We start from the raw sequence: 23,743 nt of genomic DNA, 5'->3' as shown, positions 1-23,743 counted from the left end.
TTTTCCAAGTTTCCAAGTACTGGCTCATTTAATCTTCACAACAACCCCTCTGAGAGGGTACAGTTGTTATCCTATTTTACAGCTGAGGAAACGGAGGCACAGCATGCCCAGGGTTGCACACCTAGTATTGTGGCTGGGATTTGAGTCCTGGCAGGTTGGCTTTAGGGCCCCTGCTCCTAATCACCTTGTTTAATGGTCTCCCTTCTGTTAGCCGGAGCCACCATTTTGAAGACGGCATTTTCTGTTCCCTCTTTTTAGTTCCACTGAAGAATTTGTTTTAGGAATGTCACATGGTAACATAAGAGGGAACAGATGCTTTTTTGAGTGCTATAGACCTGGCCTGAACACTGGCTGTACCCACTTATTAGCTGTGTAACCTTGGGCAAGTCACTTAACCTCTTTGAGCCTCGGTTTTTAAATATGTGTAACAAAGTTAAGACCCGTCATGAAGAAGTGAGACAGATTTTGTAAAGTGCCTAGAATTTAGTAGCCGTGGGGTTTGGGGCTGGTTATTAAACCTCCTCTGTAAAATGAAGATAATAATTCTTATCTCTGTAAATGCTTTACAGTTAAGTGCTTAAAACAATATCTGGAATGTAATAAATGCTCAATATTATTAGTACAAGCCAGCTTTCATCATATATATTTTTTATGCTTCAGTACATTTTTCAGCACTTGTGTTTAACCAGTACTCTTTTTTTGTTGTGGTGGGGGTCTCATTTAGGCCTCTCTGGTTAGATTTCATATACTTTTGACTCTCCTAAGCAAAAGAACCTTGTATGGTAGGGACTTGATAATAACAGATGAGTAAATGTATTTGACCCATGTTTGATTTTCTTGTGTAGCAGCTATTTGCCTGGGAAAAGGTCCCGTTTTTCTCTAGTGTACATATGTACATATATGTATATATAGGTGAGTGACTTGCCTTGCCTTACCATGCAGATTATCTATCCTGGTGGGGCAGTTTTGTTTTTCATCATTGTTATTGGAGTATTTAGCCATCTGCTGCTTTGCTTTAAATTTTTTGTCTTGTTTCTTTATCTTCTTGAAATATTTAATCTCTGTCTCTCTTGTAAAGATCATAGTGGTTAACCATTACTTTTAGTTATGAGACCCAAACCCCTAAACTGCTTTGTCTCTTTTATCCTGTTATTTCCCCTGTAGTTCCGGCTTAATCTCCATGTTCCTACTGTATGATTTCTTGAAATTCATGAATGAGATTTTTCTTTTCAGTTATCTTTGATCGATAGCTGTCTCCCCTTCTCTCCTTCCCCACGTTGGATTCCAGAAGACTAATTTTAATTAAATGAAAGGTTTTGGTCTTCTCATTACACCAATCAATGGGTAGTTTCCAGCACAGGAAGTTGGTTTCCACATCTGATGGGATCGTTTCCCAATGATCCTAAACTCTCCCAGTCTGTTGGAATATTCATAATATTGAACTTTTCTCGTTACTTATTGCGGGGAGGGCTTTAGCAAGGGGGTGCTAGGTGCATCTCTCCTGGACTGTGTTTGGAGGGTCAACAACATAAATATTGATAGATAATGCACAGGAAAGGGATGGAGAGAGAGAAGCTTCTATGGGAAGGAAGGTGAGCAGGTGGTCATGTGACGTTGTGAACCCAGGCTGTGGAGTCCAGCGGAACAGGATTCAAACTCCAGCCTGCCCCATGCTCTCTGTGTGACCTGGGTAGGCTGCTTAATTCTTCTAAATCCCAGACTCCTTTTGTAAAATAGGGATGCAGACTTTTACCACACCTGACTGCCTCAGGGTTGATGGAGATGATGGAGATGGGGGTAGGGGGTGTGGGGGACTCTCATTTGTCTCCCCCGCTTCCTTTGGCTTTCTTCCCTGCTTTGCTTGTCTCTGAGGAAGGCAACTTCTCAGCCTTCGTACAGGTTCCTCATGGAAATTAACCACAATTTTGCAAACTTAGGAATGTTGTATCTCCTAAGAAGTATCATTTTGCCTCATTCCCATGATTGTGGTCACAGGTATAGCTGAGTCTCCTTCCTACTTGGTCAGCTGCCCATCAGCAATGACCCTTCTTCCTTATTACTTTGGTCGAGGGAAGGGTTTTACGCTAATTTCAAATAAAGGCTGTTTTCGGTCTTGGACCTTCATGCCTTCTTAGCTTTGAGGACTCTCAGAAGCAAGTTTTATCTTTGTGTAGAAGAGCCCCTGCCCCCTCCCCTTCTGCTTTTTTAACTCTCCACAAACGGCATTATTTCAAGGAGCCACCAAGTCTTAAGGGGTATTTAAATCTTATAAAACCTGAGTGATTCAAAATGGTTAGAGGAGGGAACCACTGTACCACTTTTCTTCCAACCAGTCTGGGGCAAGGGATGGGACCAGTTTGCTGAATCTCCTTTCCTTCATCCAGGAACGTCTCCTGTAATCTATGTGCAAGCCTGGGAAAAATCCACACTTAGATGGCTCAATAAATAACACCTCTTTCTGTTGTGGACACTTCCAAAGAGCTAAAGGGCAGGAAAATTGATGAGGAAGAAGCACAAAATAGTAAAAGATTAATAAGTGCGTGATTAGCCTTTTCCATATTCAAAGTTTAATGAATATATATTACAGGTACAAGAGAGTTGCCTTAAAACAATTGCAGCCTCTGGAGAAGGACTGAGGTGCACCATAGAGGATGAGGCCTCCAGCAGCCAACTGGGTGACCCAATTGGGATAGTTCTGACAAATTTTAAGGTAGAGAGAGAGAGACTGGAGGATCTGGCACGGGTAAGGCCTTGACTTCAGTTCTAGCCTCAAGTCTGCCTTAGACAGGGTCATTTTCCCCCTTTTGACCATAGCTTTTTTCCACAGGTAAGATGATGGTCCGGATGCTTTCTCAGATCCCTTCTAGCTCCAGAGCTTCCGATTCCTGATTCCTTGCGTTCTGTTTGTATAACAGACAAGATAGACAGAGATTCATAAGCTATAATGTGTGTGTGTGTGCGCGTTATTCTTGTCTTTAACCTGGTCATAACTACCAGTCAAATAGTGGGTTCTTTTTTTTTTTTTTAAAAGCCGCAGAAGTGTACAAACATCACTACAGTCTAATTTCAGAACATTTTCATCACTCCAAAAAGAAACCCCATACACATTAGAATTCATTTCTCATTTTCCTTCCGTCTCCCCAGGTAGCCACTAATCTGCTTTCTGTCTATATGGATTTGCCTATTTTGGACATTTCACATAAGTGGAATCATACACTATGTGGCCTTTTGTGACTGGATTCTTTTACTTAACATAATGTTTTCAAGGTTCATCTATATTGTAGCAACTATCAGTACTTCATTCTTCTTTATTGCCAAAAAATATTCCATGGTATTGTATGTCACATTTTACTCATTCATTCCTCAGTTGATGAAAATTTAGATTGTTTCCATGTTTTGGCTATTACGAATAATGCTGCTTTGAACATTTATATACAAGTTTTTGTGTGGCCATATGCCTTCATTTCTCTTGGAGTGAATTGCTGAGTTGTATGATAACTATATTTAATTTTTTGAGGATCTGCCAAATTGTTTACCATGGCTGAACCATTTTACAAGCCTACCAGCAATGTATAAGGGTGCCAGTTTTTCCACATCCTTGCTAACGCTTGTTCTTGCCTGTTATATTTTCGCCATCCTAGTGGATATAAAGTGATTTTTTTAATTTGCTTTTTCCTCATGGCTAATGTTATTGAGTAACTTTTCATGTTACTTATTAGCCATTTGTATATTTTTTTGGAGTGATACCTTTCCAAATCCTTTGACCATATTTGAATTGGGTTATTTATCTTTTTTATTGTTGAGGTGAAAGAGTGGCTCCTCTTTGAAAGTTTTGTTTAGCAGTCTGGAATTTTAAATTTATGTCACTGATCGTTCCATCACTGCTTTTGTAGACTAAAGGTCATTGGTTAAACGGATTTTTTTTGAAGTCGGCTATTAGAAATGGAAGCTTAAAAAGATTTTTAAATGCAAAAGGTGGCAGAGGGGTCATGCATAGAGTGATGGGAAGAAGGTGGTTTTGGATTTATACACGGGAAAACAGTGTAAGTGTTTTGGAAGCAGGTGCCCCTCCTTCAAGCGCTTGACTTCCTTTGATATCATACCAATGTCTGTTTTCTTCTACTTGTTTGTGGCTTTGACTGACATCTTCCAAAAGAGTTTTCAGGGCTAATGCCTTTGAAAAATACTAATGAATTAGATGGAAATTAATGTAACTAAACATTACTTTCATTTGAGGATACTGTGAGTTTTTTTTTTTAGGTAATCAGTAGCTGTTATTTTATGACTGCTATTCCAGAAAGTGTGGCCTTAGACTATTATACTATGGTGTTCAGCGGACTGGCTTGGAGAAAGGGAAAAGAATTGAAGAACCTCCATAACTAACTGTCTAACCATGTATGTTGGAGAGTTGAAAGCTTTGGTTATTCTTTTACTCTCCTTACAAGTTGAAGCATTTTCCAGAGAGCCGATGAGGACAGCAGCCCTCACTTTAGCTCCCAGGATACTTACAACACTGGGTGAAATAGTTTTTCTATTCACCGAAGTCTTTGGATCTTGCCTAGAGCTTGGTTAGCTTTAAACTATTTTGGCCTTACTCAAGGACCCTGTCTAGTTATTGTTCATTTTCTCATTTGCATTTACATGTAGCTTAAGGGGCTTCCCTACATCCCCTCCCCCGGAACCTCATGCAAGAAAAAACATCCTTGCAACTTGGCCTCTTAGTAAGTGTTGGAAACTGGGCTTCATGACAAGTTGGCTGTGAACCAAGCTTTCCTTGCTCTTACACATGTGAAACCTGTTTCTCTTGGCTAAGGTATTTAAAGAAAAAAAAAACTGTCCACATCTCAGCTAAAACAATCATCTTCCCCTGCCCCCCCAGCCTTATCCCCCTCTTCTTCCTTCCCATTTTATTTGACAAGACTGCTGTGAATCACTTTTTCTAGGTATTTCAAACATCAGGCCGCTCAGGTTTCTTCTTCTATCTGCTCTTATTTCCCTTCTTAGAGGAGTGGCTATGTGAGGCCATTCGTGTTGTCTCTAATGTAAGAAAACCTTTGGGGTTCTGTCCTTTGGACATGACTCTCTTTTCATGCTTCTCTGCACAGGGATGGGCTTGTTTACATTTTTTTAATGCCCCATCTTCTGAATCAGAAGTGAGACTGCCCTTGTGTTAGTTTGTATTAAAAACTGCTGAGATGAGTGGTGGAGCCAGGACTTGGCGACGTTGTTGGACTTTGTCATTTGTACTTGACGTATGAGAAAGGGAACGGCTTAATATTTGGGCTCCTCTTTCTTGTAGCTTTAGTTGTCTCTTATCTTTAAGCAAATCCTGAAAACATAAACATTTTAAATTAATATACGTTGTTAAAAGCCCCACTGGGTTAAATACACACCAGTATTTCAATATTAAAAGTGTCGTTGATACTTCCTAAATAGCCCTGGCTACCAGCTGTGTAAGGAAAACCTTGAAAGAAAGAAGGTGCAAGTTATTTATTTAAAGTACCCCTCTGGGGGAAGGTTGGGGGTGGGATGAATTGGGGGATTGGGATTGACATATATACACTACTGTATATAAAATAGATAGCTAATAAGAACCTACTGTATAGCACAGGGAACTCTACTCAATGCTCTGTGGTGACATAAATGGGAAGGAAATCCAGAAAAGAGGGAATATATGTATACGTATAGCTGATTCACTTTGCTGTACAGCAGAAACCAACACAACATTGTAAAGCAACTATACTCCAATAAAAATTAAGAAAAATAAAAAAGTGGATATATGAATAACTGATTCACTTTGCTGTATAGCAGAAACACAACATTGTAAAGCAACTATACTCCAATAAAAATTAATTATAAAATAAAATACCCCCCTGGTGAAGTGGTGATGGGATTAGCATGTCCCTAGCGACTGGTAAGGGGCTTCAGGAGCTTATTTTAGGGTGCTCAGCACCCCACGATCTTTAGGGTGCATTGAAAGAGCACACATCATGCTGGTGAACCCTTATCTCCAGTGGGGGGAAATACAGGCCAGTGTGTCTGCAGAAGTAGAGTGACCTCTGCTGCCATCAAGGTGGAGAGTCTGGAGACTATGATTCTGACTTTGCCTTTCCTCTGAAGAGCCCTGTTGCCTCTGCAGCAGATGGGAACACAGGGGTCTGTGACTGTCAGTGGGAGGCTGGTGAAGGACCTCCAGCTGTTGATGACTTGGGATATAATATTGAGGTCATTACCTTGACATACAATTCTCTATAGTCTTTCTAGGCAGAGGAGAAAAAAAATTCAAATCCCCCTTCAACTGTTCATTTGCTTCCATTGCCAGACTAATCCAGTGCCTATGATGTGTTTCCTTCCTTAATGGTCAAAGCACTACCGTAATTTCAAACCAACCTGGGGTTTCTAATTCTTAGGAGAAGTCTCTAATATATTTTAATAGAGGCAATAGCTCTTAAGGATATGTAGTTCCTTCACTATTCATTCACCTCATCCCCAACTTGTATAGGACTAACGGCTTCATTGCTATCAGTTAATGTGAAATATATCCCTCTTGACACCTAGATAAGTAAACACCTTGGGAGCCAAACTTTTGTAAGAAACTACTTGTTTGAAAAACAGAGCACAGGACTGATAACATAGCTTCATTTATTCATAGAACATTTTATCCAGTATGCACCTATATGAGCAGGGCACTGTTCTGGATACCAAGCAGATACAAAAACAGATCTCACACGGATGGACCTTGGTCTCAAGTGCCTTAGAGTCTAGAGAGACACATATATACATATTACATACATGTGCAAAATGCACATGGATACATACATATCACCTCACTTTTTACTCTGTTATTAACTAGTGTAAGCAGATAAAGGATAATGGAAGTTGAGAGGAGAGAAGAGAGTCCTTCTGGATATGTAGCACTGAAAGGCTCAGTGGTTATGGCTTTGGGCTCTGGAGTCAGAGTGCCTGAATTCAAATCCTGGTTTAGTACTTATTATTGTAGGAACCTTGGACAAGTTACAGTAGTCCCCCCCATCTGCGGTTAAGCTTTCTGTGATTTGTTAGCCACGGTCAACTGCTGTCCTAAAATATTAAATAGAAAATTCTAGAAGTAAATATTTCATAAGTTTTAAATAGCACACTGTTCTGGGTAGTGTGGTGAAATCTTACCCCATCCTGCTCCATCCTACCTGGTATGTGAACCATCTCTTTGTCCAGTGTATCCACGCTGTATATGCTACCTGCCTATTAGTCACTTAGAAGCTGTCTGGGTTATCAGATCGACTGTTGCAGCATCGCAGTGCTTGTGTGATAAACCCTTATTTTACTTAATAATGGCCCCAGGGCTTCCCCGGTGGCTCAGTGGTTAAGAATCCGCCTGCCAATGCAGGGGACATGGGTTTGAGCCCTGGTCCGGGAAGATCCCACATGCTGCAGAGCAACTAAGCCCACGCGCCACAACTACTGAGCCCTCGTGCCACAACTACTGAAGCCTGTGTGCCTAGAGCCTGTGCTCTGCAACAAGAGAAGCCACCGCAGTGAGAAGCCTGCACACCACAATGAAGAGTAGCACCCGCTCGCCGCAGCTAGAGAAAGCCCACGCACAGCAATGAAGACCCAACGCAGCCAAAAAAAACCCCAAAAATGCCCCAAAGTGCAAGAGTAGTGATGCTATCGATTTGGCTATTCTCTTACTGTGCCTAATTTATAAATTAATCTCTATCATAGGTATGTGCATATAGGAACAAACATCGTATACGTGAGGTTCAGCACTGTCTGTGGTTTCAGGCATCCACTGTGGGTTTTGGAATGTATCCCTTATAACTAAGGGGGGACTACAATATTTTATTTCTCTAAGACGGTTTCTTCTTCTGGTATTTAGGGATGATAAGTACCTACTTCAGGGGAGTTCCCTGGTGGTCCAGTGGTTGGGACTCCGAGCTTTCACTGCCGACGGCACAGGTTCAATCCCTGGTCGGGTAACTAAGATCCCACAAGTGGCTCGGCACAGCCCCCCGCCCCCCCGCCCCCACAAAAAAAAAGTACCTACTTCACAGGGTAGTTGTGAAGATTGAATAATATAATTTAGGTACAGCCTCAGCAGAGTGCCTGACACACAGTAGGCCTTGTTCTGTGCATGGAGGACCAGAGAAGCTAAAGTGTGAACTGTGGCCTTTGAAGGAAGAGAATTGAGGCATAGGGCAGTCTGGGGAGAGAGGTGGATGAGGAAAGCACTGAAGTGGAAGAGACTGCGCATATTTGGAGAAAAGCTAAATTTTGCTGAAGCAATGGGGTATAACGTAGTAAAGAAGAAAATAAGATTGGGAAAAATAAGTTGTGGCTGGTTCACATAAGTCATCAATCCTTCACTGAATCATTTTGACCTCATTTCGAAGGATGAGGGATGCTACTGAAGGTTTTGGAGTGGACTAGAAATGATCAGACTCCAGCTTTAGTTTAATTAATCTAACGACACTTTTAAAAATTTAATTTAATTTATTTATTTTGGGCTTTGTTGGGTCTTCGTTGCTATGCGTGGGCTTTCTCTAGTTGTGGTGAGTGGGGGCTACTCTTTGTTGTGGTGCGTGGGCTTCTCATTGCAGTGGCTTCCCTTGTTGCATGGGCTCTAGGTGCATGGGCTGTAGGTGCATGGGCTTCAGTAGTTTTGGCACGTGGGCTCAGTAGTTGTGGCTCACGGGCTCTAGAGTGCAGGGTCAGTAGCTGTGGTGCATGGGCTTAGTTGCCCCGTGGCATGTGGGATCTTCCTGGACCAGGGCTGGAACCCGTGTCCCCTGCATTGGCAGGTGGATTCTTAACCACTGCACCACCAGGGAAGCCCATGACAACACTCTTTATGGTATCTGTGTTGGGGAAACTTATTAGGACAAGGTCCCAGGGCCTGAACTAAGTCAGTTCCCTTGTAGCCTTTCCTGTTCTATAACTTGGTCTGGTATGTGTCATGGGCACTTCCCTTTGTCATTGAGTTTTCTAGTACATCATCATTTTAAATAATGGTTTTACATCCTTCTCTCCCATCCCAACCTGCACCTCCCTCTGCAGTGACCTCTCTCCCACTAAAGGCACATATTGACCTTGTGTTCTCATCTCCTTCCCTCCATCTAAGCCAGGATGGCTCTGATGTCATTTATTCATAATTAGATAAAATAGAGATGTAGCAAATGCATTACTTCTCAACCATTTTAAAGCACATTTTAAGCCATTTATTTCTAATTGCAGTTTAAAAGGCTTTTCTTTTTCTTGGAAGAATTTCAGGCATCAAGCAGTTAGGGAACAATCCTTTTAGGCCTATTCAGCTGAGTCTTAAAAAAAAAATCAATCGTATTAGGCTTTTTTAGAGTTAAGGGGCAGGGGAGGTCTCCAGTATCTTCCCCAGAGAGCTGTCCTCTCCCTTGAGGAATGGTGTGAAATGGTTCTGTGGAGAAAGCCTGTGTCATTGTCCCTGCCCTGGCACAAATCATCCTCTTCCCCCTGCCCACAGACAGATGTTTATCACATTTGAATTTTAATTTTTTACTCAGTTTTATTTGTTTTCTGACTTTTGGGATACTCCAGTTGTTTGCATATTGCTGTTTTTTTTTTATTGTTGTTTTGTTTTTCTCTCTGAGTTTCGAAGAACCTGATGAACTAGTGTGTCTTTGAAACTCATCTCATAAGTAGTTACAGCATTATAAACTGGTTCTCCTAATAATTATGAATTTTTGTTCTAAAAACATTTGATCGTAGATTATATAAGGGCTAAGAGCACTGATTTTAGGTTCTTTTGGAGGTGGGTTTTATGAGGTGTGATGAAGCCAATCAAAGAATACCTCTCGGGCTTCCCCGGTGGCGCAGTGGTTGAGAGTCCGCCTGCCTATGCAGGCGACACGGGTACGTGCCCCAGTCCGGGAAGATCCCACATGCCGCGGAGCGACTGGGTCCGTGAGCCATGGCCGCTGAGCCTGCGTGTCCGGAGCCTGTGCTCCACAACGGGAGAGGCCACAACAGTGAGGGTCCTGCGTACCGTGAAAAAAAAAAAAAAGAATACCTCTCCACAACATTGCAAATCAACTATACTTCAATAAAATTAAAAAGACAAAAAACCTGCAATGTCTGTGAAGCACAGTACAGCAAAGTACAGTAAAGTGAGATGTGCTTCTATACATAAAAAAAAATAATAACTTCTTCTTAGTTGTTTCTGAAACAATTGAAAAGAGAGGGAAATTCACACAGTCAGACAGATGGAGATAGGAATATCACTTTTATTACCAATAAAGGTGCTTGACAATTGTGGCCTTGATCTGCAGCCAAATAAGCTCCCTAACTTTCATATTCAGAACAGACAGGCTTAGGGCCTAATCACTAGCAAGAGCTGTCACGGGGCCCTTCCCTGCAGGGCAGGCCCTGTGCTTCTTGGGATGGAACAGATCAGAATGCATGCTGCCTCCTGCAGACAGGGGAATGGAAGTCTCTTCAACAGCTTTATGGAGTGATTTCGCACGTCTTCTCGACAGACTTACTTAATTTGATCCTAGTATCTATTTCATCATATTTGTGAAATTTGCTGTTGATTCAATGGACATGTAAGTTGCACTATGCATTTGATAAATATTTTCATCAAGAATTAGCCCAGTTTGTCTTAGCAATATTATAATATGCACCATGGTGAAGTATTTAGTTGCCTTCTACTATTTGCTTTCAAGTAATCAGAAATAAAAAGTTTGGGGGAATATGCTAAGGATACTGTATGCTTTTCATTTATTCACATGGTATTGTTAATGGTTTCCCGATCTGCTTAGAAGAAATATCTGCAAAGTAGTTGATAGTGCAAAAATGAGGCACGGCATGCTTGAAGAGTCAGGAGCATTTTCTGTTTCTGTGGGCTTTTCACATCTTGCTCATCTAAGAAATATGACTTCTGCTTCCAACCCTTGTGGGCAATGGCTGAGGTCACTTGAGCAGGGTTTGGAGGAAGTGCGGTGGTGCAGCTTAATGAGTTTCAGTCATCTGGGTCCTGGTTAGATGGCCACTGATGTTCTCATTTTCAGACTTCTCAGACACTTCTCACTTGTCTTTTGAGCCAAGCATAGCCGTAAGATAAGCAGCTATGTGGTTTTAAGAACAGAGTGTGTTGTGCACTGTCTGGTGAGTACGTTGTGTCTCTAAAGTTGAGATTCCACATAGTGAGTTCTGGAAAACAACTGCCCATAAATTTGGAAGATAATGAAAAGATTAATTAGACATTCCTAACCTCGCTGAGCACTCTGAGTTGACCGGTATAATTCACTGACCTGAAGACGGATCCAAGAAGCCTGGAAGTGCTGTTTCACATTGTTTCTCTTGAAAAATGTATTTAATCAATGTTCACAGTGTTCAGGGCAATATACGTGGTATGACCTTTATCCTTGAGGTGCCTGTGGGAGGCTGCATGTGACACATATGACGAGGATGAGGATTTGGAGGAAAAATGGAAATGAGAGATGATTTAATTTGCACTGATCTATATAATTGAGAAATACTTTTTTCCTTATGATTCTTAGTAGATGGTCTTTTCTGTACGTTTGATATAAAGTTAAATGGGCCATGATTAGGCGTACTATTGAGTCTAACTTTTCTAAAACAAAAATATCATTTTAAATTTGTTAGACTAATACATCCTCACAATCGAAAAAGTCAAATATAACAATCCATAGTGTCTCTTCCTCCCTTCAGTCCTTCCAGCAGTTTTATGTATATTTTTTTCAGATTTCTTTTTTACCATGCTTAGACAAATTTATTCCATTTTTGTTTTAATGGTGATACATATCTGCAACTTGTTTTTTCCCATTGAATATATTATTGACATTAGTTAATTTGAAGAAGCTTTTATCATGAATGAGTGTTGAATCATAAAGTATTTTATATCTAATGAAAGGGACGTATGGTTTTTCTTGTTTAATCTAGTTAATGGCTACATCAGATTCTCTGATGTTCAAAACTCCTGACATTCCTGGTATAACTTTAGTCATTCTTTAAAATTGACAGCTACTCATCCTTTTTTTAAAAAAATTAATTAATTAATTAATTAATTTACTTTTGGCTGTGTTGGGTCTTCGTTGCTGCGCGTGGGCTTTCTCTAGTTGTGGTGAACAGGGGCTACTCTTCGTTGCGGCGCACAGGCTTCTCATTGCGGTGGCTTCTCTTGTTGCAGAGCATGGGCTCTTGACATGCGGGCTTCAGCAGTTGTGGCTCACGGGCTCTAGAGCACAGGGTCAGTAGTTGTGGTGCACGGGCTTCGTTGCTCTGCAGCATGTGGGATCTTCCCGGACCAGGGCTTGAACCCGTGTCCCCTGCATTGGCAGGCAGATTCTTAACCACTGTGCCACCAGGGAAGTCCGCTACTCATGCTTTAAAGACATTTTTAAGATGTCACGAAGCAGCAGAGTGTGTGACCTGGGCTAGGAAACCTGAGAGGGACGTGGTCAAGTTGTGCTGGGAATGGGACTTACCACACCCTGTATGGAGTCGGGGGAATTGAATTGAGAACTGGCTCTTGCAGGAGCTGTTCTCATTATAGTTGTTGTGGTTGTTAGAAGTGATACATTACATTAGAGCTTCAAAATATCCCTAGCCTACAAAGTATTAGATTCTGAATAACATTGTCCTAGTTGTAACCTTTGCGTGCAGAGGGGTTTTAAGCACTGTGGTTGCCTTTAGTTTTTGGAGCTTGTTATGTTTCATTTCCTTTCATAGTCCTTTGGGAGTAGTTTAGTAGTCAGGGGCAATTTCTCATGCCATCCTTCAGTGAAAATATTTTGGTGTCTTCTGAGCACTAGGCCACACCTTGGCCATCTCTTATTTCTTTGAGGAACTAGATTCCAAGGGAGATTTTTCTCTACTTTACCAGCTCTCTCTAGAACAACTCATGACTTAGCAGCACATGACAGAGTAATTGGAGATTGCTATGAACAGTCATTACAAGTGGCTAGAGCTCAAAAAGTCTCTTGGGTTTATGGTCTAGATTTGAGGTTAGTAGCTTAACAGAGATGAGATCTGTTGGCTTCTAGGAGCTAAGACAGGAGTTTAAACATTTAGGTTTCATGCTCTCAATCTAAAAAGTGAGTGAGTGGGGTAGGTGATCTTTACAGTTTCTTTTATCTCTAATATTTTGATTTTGTGTAATTGCATCCACTTTTCTTTGACTGATCCCTCAGTTGAGAACTGAAGCCTGCAAGCAGCTGATGGAAGGTTAGGATCCTGACTTGCATTTAAATTGTGCCACTCTTGTTGGTTCATCCTGATACTCATTCTTTTCTTCACATGTTTTGGATTATACATTGTACATTGTTACTTCTTGGCATTAGTGTTCATTTTTAGGGAGTGTGGGTTTTTTTTTGATAGACTTCATTTTTAGAGCAGCTTTAGGTTTGTAGAAAAATTGCCCAGAAAGTGTAGAAATTTCCTCTATGTTCCTTCTCTCCCTCACCCCCACAGTTTCCCATATTACTAATATTGTGTGTGTGTGTGGCATTAACATCTTGACTGTGTGGTACATTTGTTGTAATTGATGAACCAATATTGATATGTTATTGTTAACTAAAGTCTGTTAGGGTTCACTCTATTTATTCATTCATTCATTCATGCATGCACGCATGCATGTATGCAGTGCCGGGTCTTAGTTGCGGCATGTGGGCTCTTAGTTGCCGCATGTGGGATCTAGTTCCCTGACCAGGGATCAAACCCAGGCCCCCTGCATTGGGAGCGCTGGACCCACTGGACCACCAGGGAAGTCCCAGTGTTCACTCTTGGTATTGTACAGTTCTTTGGGTTTTGACAAATACATAATGTTATGCATCCACCATTACAGTATCACACGAGATAGTTTCACTGCCATAAAAATGTTCTGTGTTTCATCTGTTCATCCTTCCTCAAAACCCCCTGAACCCCTGACAACCACTGATCTTTTTTTATCTCTGCAGTATTGCCTTTAATGGAATGTCATATATACTTGGAATCATACAGTATGTATAGCCTTCTCAGATTGGCTTCTGTCACTTAGTAATATGCGTTTAAGTTTCCTCCATGTCTTTTTTGCCTCGTCAACTCATTTCCTTTTATCACTGAACAATATTTCATTGTCTGGATATACCACAGTTTATCCATTCACCTATTGAAGTTCATCTTGATTGCTTCCAAGTTTTGGCAATTATGAATAAAGCTGCTATAGACATTCATGTGCAGGTGTTTGTATGGACATAAATTTTCAGCTCATATAAGTAAATACCTAGGAGCACGATTACTGGATCATGTGGTAAACCTATATTTAGCTTTGTAAGCAGCTGCCAAGCGAGATTTCAAACTGGCTGTTTTCACTGCGTTCCCACCAGCAATGAGTCTCGTTACTTCCCATGCTCGCCAGCATTTGCTGTTGTGTTTTGCATTTTAGCCATTCTAATAGGTGCGTACTTGTATTTCATTGTTGTTTTAATTTGCACTTCCCTAATGACATGTGATGTAGCACAACTTTTCATATGCTTCTTTGTCATCTGTATATCTTTGGTAAGGTGTCTGTTCAGATCTTTTGCCCATTTTATTTTTTAAAATTTATTTATATATTTTTGGCTGCGTTGGGTCTTCGTTGTTGAGCGTGGGCTTTCTCTAGTTGCAGAGAGCAGGGGCTACTCTTTGTTGTGGTACGTGGGCTTCTTATCGTGGTGGCTTCTCGTTGCAGAGCACGGGCTCTAGGCGCACAGGCTTCGGTAGTTGTGGCATGCAGGCTCAGTAGTTGTGGCTCACGGGCTCTAGAGCACAGGCTTAGTAGTTGTGGCGCATGGGCTTACTTGCTCCGCGACAGGTGGGATCTTCCTGCACCAGGGCTCGAAACCGTGTCCCCTGCATTGGCAGGCGGATTCTTTTTTTTAATAAATTTATTTAATTTTGGCTGCATTGGGTCTTCGTTGCTCCACACGGGCTTTTCTCTAGTTGTGTTGAGCGGGGGCTACTGTTCGTTGCCGTGCACAAGCTTCTCATTGTGGTGGCTTCTGTTGTTGCAGAGCACAGACTCTAGGCACGTGGGCTTCAGTAGTTGTGGCACGCGGGCTCAGCAGTTGTGGCTCGCGGGCTCTAGAGCACAGGCTCAGTAGTTGTGGTGCACGGGATTAGTTGCTCCGCGGCATGTGGAATCTTCCCGGACCAGGGCTCAAACCCGTGTCCCCTGCCTTGGCAGGCAAATTCTTAACCACTGCGCCACCAGGGAAGTCCTTGCCCATTTTTTTTGTTTTGTTTTGTTTTTTGTTTTGTTTTTGTTTTGCAGTACGCGGGCCTCTCACCGTTGTGGCCTCTCCCGTTGCGGAGCACAGGCTCCAGATGCGCAGGCTCAGCGGCCATGGCTCACGGGTCCAGCCGCTCTGCGGCATGTGGGATCTTCCCGGACCAGGGCATGAACCTGCGTCCCCTGCATTGGCAGGCAGACTCACAACCACTGCGCCACCAGGGAAGCCCAGTCCTTGCCCATTTTAAAATCGGGTTTGTTTTCCTTCTTTGTTTTTTAACTGAGGTATAATTGACATATAACATTATATTAGCTTTAGGTGTACACATAATAATTCAGTATTTGCATACATTGTGGAATGATCACCACAGTAAGTTTTGAAGAGCCTCTATACTATTTTCCATAGTGGCTGTACCAATTTACGTTTCCATCAACAGTGCACAAGGGTTCCCCTTTCTCCACATCCTTGCCAAAACTTGATGTTTCTTGTTTTTTTGATAATAACTATTCTGACAGATGTGAAGTCATATCTCATTATGGTTTTGATTTGCATTTCCCTGATGATTAGTGGTGTTGAACATCTTTCCACGTGTCTGTTGGCCATCTGTATGTCTTCTTTGGAAAATGTCTATTCAGATCTTCTGTCCATTTTTTAATTAGATTTTTTTTGGTATTGAATTGTATGAGTTCTTCTGTATATTGGATATTAGCCCCTTATCAGATACATGATTTGCAGATGTTTTCTCCATTCAGTAGGTTGCCTTTTTATTTTGTTGATGGTTTCTTTTGCTGTGCAGAAGCTTTTCTTTTTAAAGATTTATTATTATTTATAAAAAAAATTTTTTTTTGGTTGCGCTGGCTCTTAGTTGAGGCATGTGGGATCTTTCGTTGTGGCTCTCGGGCTCTTTGTTGTGGCCCGCGGGCTTCTCTCTAGTTGTGGCCTGCAGGCTCCAGGGTGCGTGGGCTCTGTAGTTGTGGCGCATGGGCTTAGTTGCCCCATGGCAGGTTGGATCTTAGTTCCCTGGCCAGGGATCGAACCCATGTCCCCTGCATTGTAAGGTGGATTCTTTACCACTGGACTACCAGGGAAGTCCCTGTGCAGAAGCTTTTTAATTTGATTAGTCTCACTTGTTTATTTTTGCTTTTATTGCCTTTGCTTTAGGTGTCAGATCCAAAAAAATCATCACCAAGACCAACATCAGGGAGCTTACTGCCTATGTTTCTTTCAGGAGTTTTATGGTTTTGGGTCTTACATTCAACTCTTTAATGCATTTTGAGTTAATTTTTGTGTATGGTATAAGATAGAAATTCAGTTTCATTCTTTTGTATGTGGCTGTCCAGTTTTCCAAACACCATTTTTGAAGAGATTGTCCTTTCCCCGTTGTATATTCTTGGATCCTTTGTCATAAATTAATTGGCCATATATATGTGGGTTTATTTCTAGGCTCTCTTGTTCTGTTCCATTGATCTGTGTGTCTGTTTTTATGCCAGTACCATTGTGTTTTGATTACTATAGCTTTGTAATAATTTGAAATCAGACTGTATGATGCCTCTGGCTTTGTCCTTCTTTCTCAAGATTGCTTTGGCTATTTGGGGTCTTTTGTGGTTCTGTACAAATTTTAGAATTGTTTTTTCTAATTCTGTGAAAAAAACCATTGGAATTTTGATAGAGATTGCATTGAATCTGTAGATTGCTTTGGGTAGTATGGACATTTTAACAATGTTAATTCTTCCAATCTATGAGCACAGAATATCTTTCCATTTGTTTGTGCCTTCAGTTTCTTTCATCAGTGTCTTAAAGTAGTTTTCAGTGTACAAGTCTTTCACCTTCTTAAATTTATTCCTAGATATTTTATACTTTTGATGCAATTGTAAATGAGATTGTTTTCTTAATTTCTCTTTCTGATAATTCATTATTAGTGTATACGAAATGCAAAAGATTTTTGTATATTGATTTTTGTATCGTGGGTTGTTTGTTTTCTTAAAAATATTTTATTTATTTATTTTGGCTCTGCCGGGTCTTAGTTGTGGCATGTGGGATCTTTGTTTTGGCATGCAGACTACTTGTTTGCAGCATGCAGACTTCTTTTTTAATGTTTTGGAAACCTTTCCACATCGAACAGTTGATCTGTCTTATTATCTATTTTAATTTTTTTTTGGCTGCGTTGGGTCTTCATTACGGTGTGCGGACTTCTCACTGCGGTGGCTTCTCTTGTTGCGGAGCATGGGCTCTAGGTGTGTAGGCTTCAGTAGTTACAGCACGCAGGCTCACTAGTTGTGGACCGTGGGCTCTAGAGTATAGGCTCAGTAATTGTGGTGCACGGGCTTACTTGCTCTGCGGCATGTGGGATCTTCCTGGACCAGGGCTCTTACCCGTGTCTCCTGTATTGGCAGGCGGTTTCTTAACCACGGCACCACCAGGGGAGTCCTGCACACAGACTGTTAGTTGCGGCAGACTCTTAGTTGCGGCATGCATGTGGGATCTAGTTCCCCGACCGGGGATCGAACCTGGGCCCCCTGCACTGGGAGTGCGGAGTCTTACCTGGACCACCAGAGAAGTCCCTGTTTTCTTATTGTTGAATTATAAGAGTTATTAGTATGTTTGGATACATGTCCTTAATCAGATATGTGTTATGCAAAGATTTTCTTCCAATTTGTGGCTTGTCTTTTCTTTCTCTTAACAGTGTTTTTCACAGAGTGGAAGTTTTTAATTCTAATGAAGTCCAACTTACCAATTTTTTCTTTCAAGGATTGTGCTTTTGGTGTTGTATCTATAGAGTCATTGCCAAACCCAGAGTTACCTAGATTTTATCCTGTGTTATCTTCTAGAAGTTTTATAGTTTTGCATTTTACATTTAGGGCTATGATTCATTTTAAGTTAATTTTCGTGAAAGGTATAAAGTTTATGTCTAGATTCATTTTTTTGCATGTGGTTGTCCAGTTGTTGCAGCACCGTTTTTTGAAAAGTCTAGCCTTTCTCCATTGAATTACCTTTGCTGTTTTGTCAAAGGTCGGTTGACCAGATTTGTGCGGGTCTATTTCTGGGCTCTGTATTCTCTTCCATTGATCTATTTGACTTTTCTTTTGCCAGTACCACACTGTCTTGATCACTGCAGCTTTACAGTAAGTCTTGAGGTCCAGTAGTGTCAGTCCTCCAACTTCGTTCTTTTCCTTCAATATTATGTTGGCTATTCTGGATCTTTTGCTTTTCCATATAAACTTTAGAATCATTTTGTTGATATTTACAAAATATCGTGCTGGGATTTTTATGGGGATTGTGTTGAATCTATAAATCAAGTTGGGAAGAATTGATATCTTAATGTTGAGTCTTCCTATTTACGAACATGGAATACCTCTTCATTTATTTAGACTTTGGTTTCTTTTATCAGAGTTTTGTAATTTTCTTCATATAGGTCTTGTTCATATTTTGTTAGATTTATAATAAATAATTTAACTTTTAGTGCTAATTAATGTAAATGGTATTATGTTTTTCAAATTCTAATTTCGAATTCTAATTGTTCATTGCTGGTATGTGAGAAAACAGTTGACTTTTGTATACTAACCTTGTATCCTGTAATCTTGCTATAATTGCTTAGGTCCAGGAGATTTTTTGTTGTTGTTGCTTCTTCAGGATTTTCTACATAGCAAATTATATCATCAGCAAACAAAGACAGTTTTATTTCTTCCTTCGCAATCTGAATACCTTTTATTTCCTTTTCTTATGGCTTTAGCTAGGACTTCCAATACCATGTTAAATAGAAGTGGTAAGAGGGGACATCTTTGTCCTGTTTCTGATCTTAGGGGGAAAATATCTAGTTTCTCACCATTACGTATGATGTTAGCTGTAAGTTTATATATAGATGTTCTTTATCAAGTTGAAGAAGTTCCTCTCCATTCCTAGTTTTCTGAGAATTTTTATCATGAGTGGGTGTTAGATTTTGTCAAATGCTTTTTCTGCATATGTTGCTATGATCCTATATGATTTTTCATCTTTATCCCGTTGACATGATGGATTACATTAACTGGTTTTTAAATGTTGAATCAGAGATATTGGTCTGTCATTTTCCTTTCTTTTAATGTCTTTGTCTGGTTTTAATGTTATGTTGATTCTGCCCTCATAGGATGAGTTAGGAAGTGTTCCCACTGGTTCTGTTTTCTGGAGTAGATTGCAGAGAATTGGTATAATTTCTTCAATGTTTCTTAGAATTCACCAATGTGACCACTTGGACTGGGTACTTTGTGTTTTGTAAGGTTATTAATTATTGATTCAGTTTCTTTAATAGATATAGGCCCATTCAGATGCTGTATTTCTTCTTGTGTGAATTTTGGTAGGAATTAGTTCATTTCATGTAATTTACCAAATTTGGGGGCATATTGTTCATAATATTCTTTTATCTTTTTAAAGTCATGGAATTGGTAGTGATGGCTCTCTTTCATTTTTGATAGTAGTAATTTGTGTCTTCTCTTTTTTTTTTTTCCCCTTGGTTAGCTCAGCTAGATATTTATCAGTTGTATTGATCTTTCCAAAGAACCAGCTTGGAGTGTGGTATTTTTGGTTCGTATTACAGTTTAGAGGCATAATAAGTCTTGGCTTTGAGTCAGTCTCTAAATTTTTGTCAGTAATTGCTAAGCATACGTGTGCACAAAGGCGTACATATTAGGAGTCAACACAGAGATATTTGTAGAACTTTCTAGAGTCCATAGACTTTTTAAGGCTTTCATTATTAACAGAGTGGTTATATGAAACAATAGCTATTTAAATCAGACTGTTGATTTTGGTAGGTGGTAAATCGAGTAATATAGATTTAAGGGTCAGGCAGAACAAGTTTTCATGCTGGTTCTTCAGGGTAGCTGTGTGTCCTTGGGCAAGTGGCTTCACCTCTTTTTAGTTTCATCTCTCTGAGCATGTTAAAGTTTATAAAATGCAAGTTCTTTTTTTTTTAATCTTAGGTTCTATTTATTTATAAATTTATTTATTTTACTTTTGGCTGCATTGGGTCTTCATTGCTGTGCGTGGGCTTTCTCTAGTGGTGGTGAGCGGGGGTTACTCTTTGTTGCGGTGCACAGGCTTCTGATTGTGGTGGCTTCTCTTGTTGCGGAGCATGGGCTCTAGGCATGTGGGCTTCCATAGTTGTGGCACAAGGGCTCAGTAATTGTGGCGCGCAGGCTCTAGAGCGCAGGCTCAGTAGCTGTGGCACATGAGCTTAGTTGCTCCATGGCATGTGGGATCTTCCTGGACCAGGGCTCAAACCCGTGTCCCCTGCATTGGCAGGCGGATTCTTAACCACTCTGCTACCAGAGAAGCCCAGAATGCAAGTTCTTATTTCACTATTTAGTATGAAAAATAGAGCAAATACATATTAGGTTTCTAGCATGCTACTTAGCTCATAGTAGACTGTCTGTTGTAGTTATTGTACTAAAAGACAACATCTATTAGACTCATTAAAGGCTTTCTGGATGTCTTCATTTTCTAGGCCATTAGTAGATGATAGGGCTTTTCCTCTTGTTCTTTGATATATGAAGCTGTATTTCTTCCCATATAGAGGTTTTGTTTACTGTAAATGGCGGTCCTCTTGTACATTTAAAATTTGAGAAGCAAAAAGCTATTTGTGGGAAAGCTGTCCAGTTTGGGAAACTTCTTTGTAACCTTCTTGATCAAGTCTTGTATTCCTCAGTTGGTAGATGCTACATGTATGTAGCATGGCCTTGCTTTTTGGCCAGGTGTTTGCTAAGGTTCTTAGTCATCCAAAATGAGTGCTTATTTTTGGATTGACTCCAAGAACAGGATACTGAGTGCCTTTTTGGGAAAGCTAGAAAAGGAATCTGGCAAATAGAGCAGATTTGGGAGGCTGATTAAATATAGATCACAATAGAGTCTCTGAGAAAGGCTCTGGGATTAAACTAAACCTAAACATTACAAATAGGGACAAAGAAAGTGAGAAAACTTGGACTTAGTTAAAACCAACTTTTTGTTGTTGTGTGTATGTGTTTTTTTTCTTTTGTTTTAATTTTCCAAAGTAATACGCCTTGTTCAGCTATTTTTACTAATGGAAGTTGTTACAGTGCTTACTAAATTATGGAGAAATAACTTAAAAAAATTAGTTTAAACAAAAAAGCTTAAGTCAGCAAAATTCAGTCTGTCTAACCTATAAGTATATATTTTCAAAAATAATTGCCATGTTTCTTTCAAGAACAGGATGTAATTGTTAGAAAGGAACTAATAGAAAATATGAACAGACCAATCACAAGCACTGAAATTGAAACTGTGATTAAAAATCTTCCAACAAACAAAAGCCCAGGACCAGATGGCTTCACAGGCGAATTCTATCAAACATTTAGAGAAGAGCTAACACCTATCCTTCTCAAACTCTTCCAAATATAGCAGAGGGAGGAACACTCCCAAATTCCTTCTACGAGGCCACCATCACCTTGATACCAAAACCAGACAAGGATGTCACAAAGAAAGAAAACTACAGGCCAATATCACTGATGAACATAGATGCAAAAATCCTCAACAAAATACTAGCAAACAGAATCCAACAGCACCTTAAAAGGATCATACACCATGATCAAGTGGGGTTTATTCCAGGAATGCAAGGATTCTTCAATATACGCAAATCTATCAATGTGATAAACCATATTAACAAATTGAAGGAGAAAAACCATATGATCATCTCAATAGATGCAGAAAAAGCTTTTGACAAAATTCAACACCGATTTATGATAAAAACCCTCCAGAAAGTAGGCATAGAGGGAACTTTCCTCAACATAATAAAGGCCATATATGACAAACCCACAGCCAACATCATCCTCAATGGTGAAAAACTGAAAGCATTTCCACTAAGATCAGGAACAAGACAAGGTTGCCCACTCTCACCACTCTTATTCAACATAGTTTTGGAAGTTTTAGCCACAGCAATCAGAGAAGAAAAGGAAATAAAAGGAATCCAAATCGGAAAAGAAGAAGTAAAGCTGTCACTGTTTGCAGATGACATGATACTATACATAGAGAATCCTAAAGATGCTACCAGAAAACTACTAGAGCTAATCAATGAATTTGGTAAAGTAGCAGGATACAAAATTAATGCACAGAAATCTCTGGCATTCCTATATACTAATGATGAAAAATCTGAAAGTGAAATCAAGAAAACACTCCCATTTACCACTGCAACAAAAAGAATAAAATATCTAGGAGTAAACCTACCTAAGGAGACAAAAGACCTGTATGCAGAAAATTATAAGACACTGATGAAAGAAATTAAAGATGATACAAATAGATGGAAAGATATACCATGTTCTTGGATTGGAAGAATCAACATTGTGAAAATGACTCTACTACCCAAAGCAATCTATAGATTCAATGCAATCCCTATCAAACTACCACTGGCATATTTCACAGAACTAGAACAAAAAATTTCGCAATTTGTATGGAAACACAAAAGACCCCGAATAGCCAAAGCAATCTTGAGAACGAAAAAAGGAGCTGGAGGAATCAGGCTCCCTGACTTCAGACTATACTACAAAGCTACAGTAATCAAGACAGTATGGTACTGGCACAAAAACAGAAAGATAGATCAATGGAACAGGATAGAAAGCCCAGAGATAAACTCACGCACATATGGACACCTTATCTTTGATAAAGGTGGCAGGAATGTACAGTGGAGAAAGGACAGCCTCTTCAATAAGTGGTGCTGGGAAAACTGGTCAGGTACATGTAAAAGTATGAGATTAGAACACTCCCTAACACCATACACAAAAATAAGCTCAAAATGGATTAAAGACCTAAATGTAAGGCCAGAAACTATCAAACTCTTAGAGGAAAACATAGGCAGCACACTCTATGACATAAATCACAGCAAGATCCTTTCTGACCCACCTCCTAGAGTAATGAAAATAAAAACAAAAATAAACAAATGGGACCTAATGAAACTTCAAAGCTTTTGCACAGCAAAGGAAACCATAAACAAGACCAAAAGACACCCCTCAGAATGGGAGAAAATATTTGCAAATGAAGCAACTGACAAAGGATTAATCTCCAAAATTTACAAGCAGCTCATGCGGCTCAGTAACAGAAAAACAAACAACCCAATCCAAAAATGGGCAGAAGACCTAAATAGACGTTTCTCCAAAGAAGATACACAGACTGCCAACAAACACATGAAAGAATGCTCAACATCATTAATCATTAGAGAAATGCAAATCAAAACTACAATGAGATATCATCTCCCACCAGTCAGAATGGCCATCATCAAAAAGTCTAGAAACAATAAATGCTGGGGAGGGTGTGGAGAAAAGGGAACACTCTTACACTGCGGTGGGAATGTGAATTGGTATAGCCACTATGGAGAACAGTATGGAGGTTCTTTAAAAAACTACAAATAGAACTACCATATGACCCAGCAATCCCACTACTGGGCATATACCCTGAGAAAACCATAATTCAAAAAGAGTCATGTACCAAAACGTTCATTGCAGCTCTATTTACAATAGCTCGGAGAT

General features: G+C 40.1%; 1 protein-coding gene across 9 annotated transcripts in view; it reads left to right on the top strand.

Annotated features, from left to right (window-relative positions):
* Window positions 1–23,743, top strand: part of ANKS1A (ankyrin repeat and sterile alpha motif domain containing 1A) — a 188,068-nt gene that overhangs the window by 35,918 nt on the left and 128,407 nt on the right. The window contains exon 1 of one of the 9 annotated variants that reach the window (XM_079933765.1): window positions 10,457–10,577. The exons of the other annotated variants lie outside the window; for them this stretch is intronic. Coding sequence (XP_079789891.1) covers window positions 10,570–10,577 — 8 coding nt within the window. The 5' untranslated portion in view covers window positions 10,457–10,569. Of the gene's footprint in view, window positions 1–10,456; window positions 10,578–23,743 lie in introns of those variants that run through there. 9 annotated transcript variants of the gene reach the window in all.

This window comes from Stenella coeruleoalba (assembly GCF_951394435.1).
Source record: "Stenella coeruleoalba genome assembly, chromosome: 10".
NCBI lineage: Eukaryota > Metazoa > Chordata > Mammalia > Artiodactyla > Delphinidae > Stenella > Stenella coeruleoalba.
The sequence above is the reverse complement of the archived record's forward strand: the minus strand, read 5'-3'. Positions and strand labels throughout refer to the sequence as shown.